This window comes from Carcharodon carcharias, chromosome 3 (genome assembly GCF_017639515.1).
Source record: "Carcharodon carcharias isolate sCarCar2 chromosome 3, sCarCar2.pri, whole genome shotgun sequence".
NCBI lineage: Eukaryota > Metazoa > Chordata > Chondrichthyes > Lamniformes > Lamnidae > Carcharodon > Carcharodon carcharias.
In genome coordinates, this window is record NC_054469.1 from 213,569,497 (window position 1) to 213,583,710 (window position 14,214).

At 40.5% G+C, this 14,214-nt stretch overlaps 2 protein-coding genes across 4 annotated transcripts in view; one reads left to right on the plus strand and one right to left on the minus strand.

Annotated features, from left to right (window-relative positions):
• Nucleotides 1-7,123, minus strand: part of mylk4b (myosin light chain kinase family, member 4b) — a 185,530-nt gene extending 178,407 nt beyond the window's left edge. Inside the window, exon 1 of one of the 3 annotated variants that reach the window (XM_041183349.1) lies at nucleotides 7,010-7,123. The gene's annotated coding sequence lies outside the window, so the exon portion shown is untranslated. Of the gene's footprint in view, nucleotides 1-5,228; nucleotides 5,285-6,128; nucleotides 6,381-7,009 lie in introns of those variants that run through there. The other 2 variants (XM_041183348.1, XM_041183350.1) reach the window with 2 other exon arrangements.
• wrnip1 (WRN helicase interacting protein 1) overlaps nucleotides 1-14,214 on the plus strand; it is a 56,272-nt gene that overhangs the window by 9,229 nt on the left and 32,829 nt on the right. The window contains exons 2-3 of the mRNA XM_041183352.1: nucleotides 5,612-5,806; nucleotides 6,184-6,419. Coding sequence (XP_041039286.1) covers nucleotides 5,612-5,806; nucleotides 6,184-6,419 — 431 coding nt within the window. The remainder of the gene's footprint in view (nucleotides 1-5,611; nucleotides 5,807-6,183; nucleotides 6,420-14,214) is intronic.

The following is a 14,214-nucleotide window of genomic DNA, read 5'->3' on the forward strand; positions in this document are numbered from 1 at the left end:
GAGCTGCACTCAGCCAGGCAAGTGGAGAGTATTCCCATCACACTCCAGACATGTGCCTTGTTGATAGTAAACACGCTTTGGTGAGTCAGGAGGTGAGTTACTTTCTGCAGAATTCCTAGCTGTGGCCTGCTCTCGTATTTATATGGCTGGCCCAGTTCAGTTTCTGGTCAATGGTAACCTCCTGGATGTTGATAGTGGGGGTTCCAGCGGTGATAATGCCATTGAATGTAAAGGAGAGATGGTTAGAATCTCTCTTGATGGAGATGGTCATTGCCTGGCACTTTTGCAGTGCAGTTGTTACTTGCCACTTTTTAGCCCAAACCTAAATATTGACCAGGACTTGCTGCATACAGACACAGACTGCTTCCGCATCTGAGGAATCACGAATGGTGCTGAACATTGTGCGATCATCTGTGAACATTCCCACTTCTGACTTTATGATGGAGGGAAGGTCATTCTTGAAACAGCTGAAGATGGTTGGGCCTAGGACACAACCTTGAGGAACTCCTGCAGCAATGTCCTGGGACTGAGATGATTGACCTCAAACAACAACAACAACTAACTTCCATTGTGCTAGCTATGACTCCAACTCCAACCGGTGAAAAGTTTCCACCCTGATTTTCATTGACTTCAGTTTTTCTGGGACTCCTTGATGCCATACTCGGTCAAATGCTGCCTTTGTCCATGTTTGGACCAAGGCTGTAATGAGGTCAGGAGCTGAGTGGCCCTGGCAAACTGAGCATCAGTGAGCAGGTTATTGCTGAGTAAGTGTCTTTTGATAGCACTGCCGATGACACTTTTCATTACTTTGCTGATGATTAAGAATAGACTGTTGTGGCAGTAATTGGCCAGGTTGGATTTATCTTTCTTTTTATGGACAGGGCATACCTGGGCATTTTTTCACATTGCTGGGTAGATGCCAGTGTTGTAGCTGTACTGTACTGGAATAGTTTGGGGTGCGGCTAGTTCTGGAGTACTGTTGCCGGATTGTTGTCGGGCCTTATATCCTGTACAATGTCCAGCGCCTTCAGCTGTTTTTTGATATCACATGGAGTGAATTGAATGGCTGAAGACTGGCATCTGTCTCTTCAGCAATGGTACCCCATCCACCACCTTCAACATCCACTGGCATCTGAGATGGATCATCCACTCGGCACTTCAGGCTAAAGATGGTTACGCATGTTTCAGCTTTATCTTTTCTCTTCAAATAATAACTGTAAACCATAAATCTGCCCAATAATTGAAAATTATCCCATATCTTGGTAGCACTTCAACCACTTCTCTCACTCATGGAGGATACAAGAAACTTGACGTGAAATGGGTCACCTTTCTCACAGCCTTTATTTCATCAATACTACAATAGTCAGTGATGTTTTACACCTCCCTTTACAACTGTAATATATTGCAATCAAGACTCATTATACACATTTTGCTAATCAAATTTTTTTCAAGACTCAAAATCTTGAGATTACTATTGCTACTACACCTACTTCAATAATACGGGTGTACATACGAACAAAGAGCAGGAGTAGGCCATTCAACCCCTCGAGCCTGCCCCACCATTTAATAGGATCTTTGCTGATCTGATAGTAGCCTGAAATCTGCATCTCACCAACTGCCAATAACCTATCACCCCCTTGCTTACCAAGAATCTATCCACTTCTGCCTTCAAAACATCCAAAGACTCTCCTTTCACTGCCTTGTGAAGAAGAGCGTTCCAAAGACTCACTACCCTCAGAGAAAAAAAACTCTCCTCATCTCTGCCTTAAATGAGTGGCCCCTTATTTTTAAACAGTGACCCCCTAGCTCTAGATTCTCCCACAAGAGAAAACATTCTCTCCACATCCACCCTGACAAGATCCCTCAGGATCTTATATGTTTCAATCAAGTCACCTCTTACTTTTCTAAACTCCAGCGGATACAAACCTCATCTGTCCAACCCTTCCTCAAAAGACAACCCACCCATTCCAGTTATTAGTCTGGTAAACCTTCTGTGAGCTGCTTCCAACGCATTTACATCCTTTCTTAACTAAGGTGACAATACTGTACACAGTACTCCAAATGTGGTCTCACTAGTACCCTGTACAACTGAAGCATAACCCCCCCCTACCTTTGTATTCAATTCTCCTTGCAATAAATGATAACATTCTATTAGCTTTTCTAATTAATTGCTGTACTTGCATACTAGCCTTTTGTAATTCATGCACTAGGACACCCAGATCCCTCAGTGCTCCGCAGTCTCTCACCACTAAGATAATATGCTTCTCTTTTATTCTTCCTGTCAAAATGGACACTTTCACATTTTCCCACATTATACTCCATCTGCCAGATTTTTGTCCGCTCACTTAACCTATCTATATCTATTTGTAGCCTCCTTATGTCCTCTTCACAGCTTACTTTCCTACGTACCTTTGTGTCATCAGCAAATTTGGCAACCATCCCTTCAATCCCTTCATCCAAATCATTTATACAAATTGTAAACAGTTGATGTCCCAGCACTGATCCCTGTAGCACGCCACTCGTTACATCTTGCTAGCCTGGAAAGGACCCATTTATGCCTACTCCCTGCTTCCTGTTAGCCAGCCAATCTTCTATCCATGCCAATATGTTACCTCCTACGCCATGATCTTTTATTTTCTGCAATGACCTTTGATGTGGCACTTTATCGAATGCCTTTTGGAAATCTAGTACAGTACATCTACCTGTTCTCTTTATCCACTCTTCTTCCTCAAATAATTCCAATAAGTTGGTTAAACATGATTTCCCTTTCAAAAAACAATGTTGATTCTGCCTGATCACCTTGAGCTTATCCTCATGCCCTGTTATAGCTTCTTTAATAATAGCTTCTAACATTTTCCCAATGACAGATGTTAAGCTAACTTGCCTGTAGTTTCCCACTTTCTTTTTGAATAATGGTAGTGTTGTGTATATAACATTTCCAGCCTTCTGTGTTGTCTGTCAATTTCTAGGTCTGTGCCAGTCTGGGGGGGAGCCTTGACTGGGATACTTTGCTGGGCTCTCTTCAACTCAAAAAGCACTCGCCTAACTTGGCAGGCTGTACTGTACATGTTCTGATCTCCGCGTTCCTAACATTGTTGTAACAGTAGACTCCTAAGTATTCATGGGAGCTGCCAGTGGTCAAAGGCATCTTGATTTGTCAGAAACAGTGTCTGCTCTTTTAAGACAGGAATATCAAGACAATCTGAGCTTGGTTGCTATTTGAGTTCTTGACCCATGTTGTCTTGTCAAGAGATCGTGTAACAGTTGTAGGATTTTTATTCATTGACGTATGTATCTTTCCTTCAAAGGTGCCTGAGCTGCCTATCAAACTCTCAAGGTAGTTCAAATTGTCAGCTGTTTCTGTGGTTTTGTTGTTCACGATGGTGGAAGCTTGAGGATTTGCAACACAGAGGTGCTGCACCTTTCTACTAGTTCAGTTCAGGGCTTAATGAATCAGCCTCATCTTTGAGAATACTCAGTATTTGATCTACTCTGTCTATCAGTACTGCAGGAATGGCAATGTTATTCACCTAGTCAGTGATCAACAGTACACTCCAAGATCAAGACAATAGGGAGCAGATCAGATCAGGTTAGGGCTGATACAACCTTTTGAACTCCAGATCCAAAGGCACTGTTATTGTTCCTCACATGCACACAACTGGTTACATCTTTATGTAGGAGTCAAATAAGTTGGACTAATTTATCTAGAGCACCATTCACTTTAGAAGTAATCAAATTGAATTCCTGTTGACCATGTCAAATGTAGCCTTGAAATTGGTGTAGGCTGCCTGTAATGATTTTTGTATTCTCTTGTGTTCATGACAGTGATGGTAGGTTCCAAACTTTGGTCCGTGAAGGACTTGCCTGAAGTGAATCCACTCCATTGCGTTTGTTTCTTAAGAATGCCTGAAATTCCATGTGCTTTTAAATAGTGCTATCCAGAAAAACTGAACAGGCCGGGACTCTTTTCCTCCCACAGAAAAGAGAAGTATGAGAGGTGACCTGATAGAGACCTATTATAAAAGGTATTGCTGGTGCAGTCAGATTTCAAAGCTGGTGCTTTGTTTGATGCCCAAAAAGTCCAGTTCTGAAGAATTCTCCTTTACTGCCATGACAGCAGTGTGTGTCCATATTGCCATCCAAACAGACCAATCTCTTTTTCTCCATGATGTCAAAGATTTTGGATTTGTTAATTCATGATATCTTTTCTTTCTGTCCTGAGGGATGATTTGGCTGGTTGCATTAGTTCTGATTTGAACATGGACCACTGCATCTCTATCACTCCCAGTGCAGTCAGGTAAACTCATAGATAATGCATTTTGTTTTAATTTTTGCCAATGTTGAAATGCACTGACCAAGTGGAGATCTTCTTTTGGTTAAGATTTTCAGTGGTAGGAGCTAGTGGTTCAAGCTATGCTCAGCTCTGTGATAAACTCAGTAATTTGCCGTAGAAACAGAGATTGGTCATTTAACCCCTTGAGCCTGTCCTGCTGTTCAGTTAGATGGCTGATCTGTACCTTAGCTCTCATCTACTAACTGAGAATAACGTAATACCTCCTCAAAAGAGCCAGCGAAGATTCAATGGGTCCTTCTATGCTATACTATTGTGATACCTGCCTTTGTCCCATAACTTTTTGTTGCAAACATCTATTAATCTCAGTTTTAAAATATATAATTGACCTGGTCTCAACAGCTTTTTGGGGTAGAGGGTTCTGGATTTCCACTACCCTTCGTGTTATCTGACATCATATTGACCTTTCAGTTTAAAAAGTAAGGAATTCCAAATGAATGGACAAAAATCCTTTGGGTCCTGCCAACACATGTATGTGAATTCCCTCTGTGCGCTCCCAAGCTGCATTCTAGGAACAAAATCGTAGAATTGTACAGCACAGGTGGAGGCCATTTGCTCCATTGAATTTGTGCTAGCTCTTTCAAAGTTAGAATAATGGATGTCAGTTATCACCTCTGATCCCACTTCCTTCCTGATGAGTCATCATTATTAACCTGTTCTTTTGAGCAGGTGAGTGGAACACAGTGCAGGAAGAAAGCATGGTTCTACGTTAAATAGACAAAATGGGTCCAATGATGTTATCGGGTACTGATTTGCATTGTCAGGCAAAACCTGCCTGAAGCCAGAAGAGGTGCTGAAGATCAGTTTAAAATTATTTTCCCGGTTTCCTAATGGGGCAGAGATGGTGCTGCAGGCCTTAAGAAAACCTTGGCCCTACCTTAACCAGTTTGCTTCCTCAATCGGCAAGACTCATCATCCCAAATGTGGCCTCTGACTGCTTGTTTGTGTTCCCATCTGACTGCTTGTTTGTGCTCCCATCTGTCAGCCTGTCAATCTGTCAGGCGGGAGATGAACATTTTATTTAAACGTGGCCCTATTGTTAAGGTTGACATGTCTTCTGTGTTCTTAGAATGTTAGAAGCCAACAAGGCTATCACACCAAACCCCCCACTTCCCCCATTAATATCGAGGTCATTGATTATAGAATTATGCACTTTTTAATTATGTATATCTGATAAATACTGCATTCCTATTTAATTTTTTTTTTAAAGTACCTGCATGGTACACCTTTTGTTTAAAAAAAGCAACTTATTTTTTTCAGACATCATTAGCCCATGTTTTAGCCATGAACAGTAAGAAGCAGAGTAGTACGAGATTTGTCAGTCTTTCTGCTACAAGTGCATCCACAGACATCATTCGAGGGGTTGTAAAACAAGCTCAAAATGAACGAAAGCTATTCAAAAGAAGAACAATTGTATTCTTTGATGAAATTCACCACTTCAATAAAGCACAACAGGTAAACAAATTTGTTTGCTATCCAAAACTTTGGAAACACAGCTGCTTTAAGACACTTGTTTTATATAGCATAATAATCTTTTACAATCCAAGCGTGGAAGAAAAATTTTGGTCTTCTGTTTTAGGATATCCGAATCATTCCATTTAAATAATCAGTACAAACTGAATACTTCACACAAACATATTTTGGTGTATAATTTTGGCACAGACATGCCAAGTTTCTTGCATGACTCAATTTACATGTTCTCCTAATCACTTTTATTTAAGCTCTCTCCTATTTGCTATGGATGAAACAATTGTAAACCATAGAAAATAAAACTTACATTTTGTGTCTCTTGCGTGGTAACAACTTTCTTTTCCCTTCCTCCCAACCTCAAGAACATTTTGCTGCCTCACGTCGAGTGTGGAACAATCACATTGATTGGTGCGACAACAGAGAACCCTTCCTTTCAGATCAACTCAGCATTACTGAGTCGCTGCCGTGTCATCGTTCTTGAGAAGCTGTCAGTAGAGGCTATGGAAACTATTCTGTTACGTGCTTTAAACTCCCTTGGGATCAGTATACTGGGACAGGATAAAGAAGCTGGCTCTATGGATGGCAGCAAAGAGACTAAGTAAGTCCCTTTAGTACATAACTTATAAAAACAGAATGTCCTGAATCTAGTGGCTGGATGCCAGTAGGGGACAGTACTGTAATTATTGTAGCAGTGGATAGGAGCTAAACTGGGATTCCAAGGAAGAAAAACAGCACCAAAATGTGCTGGGGCCAGTATGATATTCTGACTGAGGACTGACTCACTGGGTGTTTTGTTTTTAAATTTCCACCTAAGGGCTCAAGATTCCTCATCTTACTGCTTGTAACTCAAGCCAATAATGCTCTTCAAAGGGTATTGATGATTAGAAGCATCTCAAGTACACAGCTTGTTTTGCTTGAATCACCTAAGTTTGGCTGTTGATTACTCACCATACAAGAAAATGATTCAGTTCAATGACAGAATTTACAAGAGTTAGTAGGAGAATTTTCTCTTGGTGTTAGAACTGACTTTATAGGAAGCACTTTTTGGATGAATTCCCTCTTTACTGACATATGGGAGGTTGTTTGATTATTTTCCTTTGTCAATAACAAAATTACATGCTGACCACACATTTCAAAGCTATACTTTCCTGGAATTAGTAAGTCGTTAACTAGTAAAAATGTACTTACTTCCGTTTGTCACCTAAGAGAAATGTCCTTCTCGTTGTCAAAGTAAGAAAAGTTATAGGTAAAATTTTGAAAGAATGTTAGAGATGATGACCAGATTTTGCTGAAAGTGTAATGGCATCTAAATGATGCGCGCTGTTATTAATATGCCAGTCGACCAGCAGGTTGTGATAAGGAAGAGATACCCCGTGAATTGAAAATCTCCACAAGTCGTTGGTTGATTTGCCCTACAGTTCTTCTTAAAATACGTGTTAACTTCACAAAAACAGCACTTCACCCTGAACCTCTTCATGATTTTATAAAGTTGCTGCATTTGCACATTAATTGCTCGTCAAACTTGCCACAGAGCATAAAGTCCAGTATTTAACACCGGAAGTGTCCTTTCAGCAATGTAATAATGACTACTAATCAACCACTTTGCCATAAAGTGAATAATTAAATTTTGGAGTTTCATTTCCTTCAGGTTATCAACTGTTGTTGGATATTTTGAAAATGGGAAATCTTAAATTTTTTTCTAACTTTTCCTTTCTGTCATTTTTTTTCCCCTCCCTCAATCTTTTCTCTCGAAAAGGGAAGACTGAGGGGTGACCTGATAGAAGTGGAGCATTGGTGCCAGCATGTTTGGGCTGAATAAATTGTTTCTGTGCTATATGCACTATGTAATCTAATCTTTCTTTCCCTCTCTTTATTCTTCTTTTTGCACCTGATTTGACATTGAATTCATCCACTCTAATTCACCTTTCTACTCATTCCTTGCTCTGAGTGTTTCTCAATCCTGTAATCTCATTGTTAAGAAGATACGCTATTAGTCTGATTGTTCACCCGGGTCTCTTACCCTTGCTGTACTGTTACCTGTTCACACTTCGAGCAACTTTGTGGACAAAAAAGCTAAACCCTAAACATGCATGACGACGTCTAACTAACAAGGCCCAGTTCCAGTAAAGTCTGGGTCGATAGCTTTTTCATAATAAAGATCAGATAGTTGCAACTTTGACACTTGTGCAAGAAAAATTTAACAGGATTTCCAATTGAAGTACTTTCATTGATAATGAAAGCTTTAGTGTAACATGGAAAAATAACTTGTATAAAGGTCATATAGTAATAAATCTGATAACAGATTTGGAAGATAATATGCATTATGGTAAATAATACTCAAAAGTAATAAGGAGCGAAAAAGTAATAAATCTATTAAAAGGGACATTTGACAACTTGATACGTATGGAGCTATGATTTCTTTGTGGTTTCATGTTTGCAAACTGAGTATCTGTTTCAGAGGGATGCTTATGGATTTAAAAGCTTATGTGTTTGGATTGTCATTGGAATTCAAATATGCTAGGCATTGAAGATCAGATTCTTTATAAGAGTTTTATGCACTGCTCCCTAGCCTCTGCCAAAACTCCTCTGTTGCTAGCTGCTAGGAGGCACATTATGTGTGCTAGTTCATATTGTATTCTCTCCCTCTATATTTCCTGATGGTCTGGCTGATGATCAAGGTTTGCTGTGTAGTAAAGTTTGCAAATCTACCTTCAAGCCTGATTTATTATCCTGGCAAGGTGTTATGCCATTGGATGACCATAAATGGTGTATGATGACAAAACCCATACAGTTTAGTGTATGGGATTCTGTACATAGCTAAGTTGAGGTACCCACAAAGGGGAAAGTTTAGACAAACAAAGCCAGAGCTTCCTGAATGACAAAAGAGATGGAGAGTAAGATGAAGGAGAAAAAGGGTGCATGTGACAGATGTTAATACATATGAGAACCGGGCTGAATATAGACATTTCAGAAGGGAAGTGAAAAAGAAATGAGCAGTAAATGGAGAATATGAGAAGAGACTGGCAGCTAAGATAAAGGGTAATTCCAAGCCTTCTATTGTCATATAAGTAGTAAAAGATGAGTTGGGGCCAATTGGGGACTAAAAAGTAGATTTATGTTTGGAGGCAGAGGGCATGGCAGGGGTACTAATTGAGTACTTTGCACTTACCTTTATCAAGGAAGAAGATGCTGTTAAAGTCATGGTGAAAAGGGAGGCAGTTGAGACACTGGATGGGTGAACAGGTAATAAAGAGGCAATATTAAAAAGGCTGCCTATTCCTAATGTTGATAAGTGACTGGACTGGATGAGTTGTATCCAAGGACACTGAGGGAAGTAAAAGTGGAAATTGTGGAGGCACTGGCCATAATCTTCCAATGCTCCTTAGAAACAGTTTGGTGCCAGAGGACTGGAGAATGGCAAATGTTGTAAGCTTGTCTATAGTTTAAAAATACAGATAAATCCAGCAAAAAGAGGCCAGCCAGTTTAACCTTTTAGAACCGATAATCCAGGAAAAAATGAACAATCATTTGGACAATTCTGAATTAACTAATGAAAGCCAGCATGAATTTGTTAAAGGCAAACCATGTTTAACTAACTTGATTAAGTTCTTTGATATAACAGAGAGGATTGATAAGCGTCATGTGGTCGATGTACACATGGACTTCCAAAAGTAATTTAACAAAGTGGCACATAACAGGTTATTTGGCAAAATTAAAGCCCGTGAAATAAAAGGGACAGTGGCAGGATGGGTACAAAGTTTACTGAGTGACAGGAGAGAGAGTAGTGATGAACAAATTTTCAGACTGGAGGAAGGTATGTGGCGGTTGTGGAGGGGAGAGGGTGTTCTATAGACCATTACCTTTTTTGATCTACATTCATGTCCTACATTTAGGTGTGTAGGGCACAAAATTTGGAAGTATTGTGAACTGTGAGGAGCTTGGTGAAAGACTTCAGGAGGACATAGACAGGCTAGTGGAATGGGCAGGCATGTGGCAGATGAAATTTAATGCAGGGAAATGTGAAATGATAAATATTGGTAGGACGAATGAGGAGAGGCAATGTCAAATAAAAGATACAGTTCTAACGAGGGAGTAGGAATAGAGGGATCTAGGGGTACATGTGCACACATCGTTGAAGGTGGCAGGGTAGGCTGGAAAAGTGATTAATTGGAAAAGTGGCTTTACAAATGGAGGCATGGAATACAAAAGCAAGGAAGTTATGGTGAACCTTTATAAAGTATTGGTTCAGTCTCAATTGGTGTATTGTCCAATTATAGGCATCACACTTTAGGAAGGATGTGAAGGCATTGAAGAAGATGCAGAAAAGAATTACGAGAAGGGCTGCGGTTACAAGGATAGATTGGAGACATTGGGGATGTTCTCCGAGAGAAGAGAAGGTTGAGAGAAGATTTGATAGAGGTGTTCAAAATCATGAGGGGTCGAGACAGAGTAGATAGAACAAACCATTCCCTTCGGCAGAAGAGTTGAGAACCAGAGGACTTCGATTTAAGGCGATTGGCAAAGGAACCAAAAGTGACATGAGGAAAAGCTTTTATACACGGCACGTTTTTGGGATCTGGAGTGCACTGCCTGAGTGTGTTGTGGAGGCGGATTCAATCATGGCTTTCAAAAGGGAATTGGATAATTACCTGAACAGAAAATTGAAGGGCTTTGCTTGCATGGGGTGACTGAGAAGTGGACCAGGCTGTTGAGAAGGAATTGTCCCTTTGGAAATGGGAGGGGGAGATGTGCTTGTTAATGACATCACCCTAGAGGCGGCGGAAATGGCAGAGGATGAACCCTTGAATATAAAGGCTAGTGGGGCGGAAGTTGAGGACAAGGGGTTCCAGGAGGGAGGGGAAGGGGTGACAGCAAAAATGGTGAAATGGATGGATCAAATGGACACAGTCAAGAGCCCTGTCCACTAGGGGGGGTGGGGATCCTTAGTTTTTAGGTTGAGGTAAAATGAAGATATACCTGAAGTGCTCGCATGGAAGTTTGCATCATCAGAACAGATGCAATGGAGACTGAGAAACTGGAAAAATGGCCAAGAGTCCTTGCAGGAAACAGGGCATGAGGAAGTTATCCAGGTAGTTATGGGAGTCGGTGGGCTGACAGTGAAATGGCACTGACATAGTCATCAGTGTGCTGAAAAAAAAATGTGAGGGAGGGTGTCTGAGTAGGATTGAAAGAGAATGTTCCACATATCCCATACACAGGCAGGCATAACTAGGGTCCAGGCATGTTCCCATAGCAACACCTTTTATTTGGGAGCAAGTGAAATTAAAGGAGAAGTTGCTCAATGTGAGAACGAGTTCAGCCAGGTGGAGGGTGGTGGATGGAAACTGGTTGGGCAATGGCCAGACTAGTTGGCAGTAGTGCAGTTTTTTGAGTCAGTAAGTTCAATGAGCTTACATGTAGTTTCTGCCAATAATGTATATTAACATTTATGTACGAGGCAAGAGTAGTGACAATAAATGAACATATTAAGTCCTTATGCAGATCTTTTAAATTTTAATATTGAAGATGTAATTGTTTCAATTAGTACGTCATTTTAAAGAGAACTTAAAATGCTAGATACAGAAATGGAATTTTCTTGATGCAATTTATTTTTAAATACAAACCTGGAGGATAAATATAGAATGGTCACCACACTGTGTTCGGATGATTAATCTAATCTCGGGGTTCAGGTTACAACATAAATGGCAAGGATAAATGCAGTTTTTATAATTGCCTCTGAACCCCGAGATTAGATTACAGCCTTAAATGCCTCTACTATAAATAGTACCCGTCTCTGTTGTTTGTCGTTTTGTCATTAAGTCTGTTGGAAGAACCATTTTCTTGGCAGCGGCCATGCCCCTGAACGTGTGCTTTACATGTTGATAATTTTTTCTCCTTTTGTTTTTAAGAAAAAAGATGTGCGGGTTCTTATGTGGAGGGAGGTAATGTTACCTAACATAACAGTAAAAAAGAAACCTAAATTAAGGAATGATTGATTTTAATGAATAGCTGTTGACTGCTGTTTTTTAAAAATTACCTTGTAGGTTTCTGTGGTAAACTGAAGTAGCAGAGAATAATTATTAGAAACTAATTGCTGGTCACATGGAACTTGTCAGCTGAGTGTACATTTAAGGAGAAAATACATTGTATTTACTGATTTTTCTGCTTGTTTATAAATATGCCAATTGCTGTAGCTGTGTTGAAATATTTGTTGCTATAATGTATTACGTGTTAATGGACAAATGTAATGCCGTTAACGAGCAAACATTTTTCCAAAATTCCTTACCGACATTCCTTAAGCTGTTGACTCCACTTACTTGAATACATGAAAAATCCTTGTGTCTTCTATTGAGTGACAAGAAATTGAAAATCCAAAATCAACTTGTTCCTTATTCTATTCTATTCATTTCAGTTACCAGTTAATAATTTTAACTTTTTACTCCTATTGACTGAATATTTTCCCTGAACAAAGTTAAGCACCCTGTATGATTGCAGTTCAGGTATACATATGGCCTACACTGATTCCATAAAAGTCTGAGCTTTCTGTAATTCCATAAAGGTTTATAGCACAAAGGCCTTTTGCTCATTGTGTCTATGCCCCCTCTTTGATAGAGCTAGATCAATCCAACATTAATCCCACTGCCTCTCTCTTTCTCCATGACCCTCTGCTTCAAACGTTTGTTCAGTTTTTCCTTAATAGATGCGGTGTTCTCTGATTCAACACTCCATGCTTAAAACATTTCATGCTCCAGTAATCCTCTCCATGAAGACATTTTTTGATATTCTTTCACTCGCTCTCTTAGTGATTGTTTTAAATTTATGACCCCTCACTACTGATTCCCTAGCAAACTTTCCTAGTCACTCTTAACAAACACCATTCACAATTTTAAAAACCTCAACCCTTTGGATGCTGTGAGATCGGCCATTGGCAAATGTGCTTATGGAGATGGCCATCCATTCCATGTTGGAAAGGATGGGTTCAAAGCTCTATGCAAACTCTCTGCCAAGTTGACCCTGGAGTCCTCTATGTTCCTTGACATTGAGCACAGTTTTTCTGTCAGACTTTCCAGTGCACCAAGTGTTTGGTTGTATCAGCTGCCTTCTCTAGCCTGATCCATTCAAGTCCTTGTCCAAGTCCTCTGCAGCAAAACTAGTGTGCGGCCTTGCCTTCCAAGGAGCTGGCACTTGCTTTATCCTTTCTTCCTGCTCTGGCCCCTGCACATATGCTCAGTGTCTTACCGTGTGCCTAACCCTCCTCTATCCTAGCCTCTAAAATACTTGCAATATCAGTATCTGAACTGGTGACTGCAACTGTAAGATTGAGTGATGGTATCTGTTCATCTTCCCTTACTACTTGCTTTTCCTCTTCCTACACTAATTGGGCAGGTTCCAGTTCTTGGCTATCAGAAATGGTAAAGGGACAATGATTGATTGGTTGTGGTGAGGGGAAACAAGAAAGTAAGGAAGGTGTGCTTACATCTATATAGCTTCTCAGTCAGAAGAGATTAAAGGATGGGGGAGAAGTGTAATGAGAGGAAGAGAATTAGGTACCGCTTCAGGGACCTCAGCACCGACTGCTTCAGTACTGTCTCATTGCCCCTTCAAGTGACAGCCAGCATTGTCTCCTCCATGATAGTTAAAACATGCAAGCGTGCTTGGCCTCCTCCAGAGTGTTGCTGCTGCATGCTGTTATGTGCCTCTTTCACATGCAAGAAAAAAGGAAGTGGAACAATGAGAATCATGCAGTATGCTTTGCTGATGTGGCTTTCATGGTTGCATAGCTGCCAGTGTTCGAGAATTGCGGATGCATGCATTTAAGTCTGAGTGTGAGGTAAAGTGTTTGAATTGAAGGGTTGAATACCTGTGGCTAGAAATTAGTGGTAGGCAAGTGATAGGGGTGTAGTGAATTGCATAATGGCTAGGAGTGCAGTTAGCAGGCTGTGCCATTTGAAGATGAACTCCATTTGCCAGGATAATTTGTGTGAGATCACTAAACTTCCTTGCACTACATCCATGTTCTTAGAACAACACACTTGGGATTGACTTCTGCTGCTACTTCCCTCTACCTCCTGGAGTGCCTCCTGCCACCCTGCAGATACAGGACTTCTCCCTCCAGTACAATGTCTGAAAACATTGATACATGCCATGCTATCTCATGTTCAGCCATTGCTCAATGTGAGAGCACGGAATCTGTTTCCAAATAGGATAAGCTTGGCAAGTTTCAGGAACCTTGGATAATGAAAGATATTGTGAGATTAGTCAAAAAGAAAAGGGAAGCATTCGTAAGGGCTAGAAGGCTGGGAACAGATGAAGCCCGTGGAGAATATAAAGAAAGTAGGAAGAAATTTAAGCAAGGAGTCGTGAGGACTAAAAGGGGTCATGAAAAGTCACTG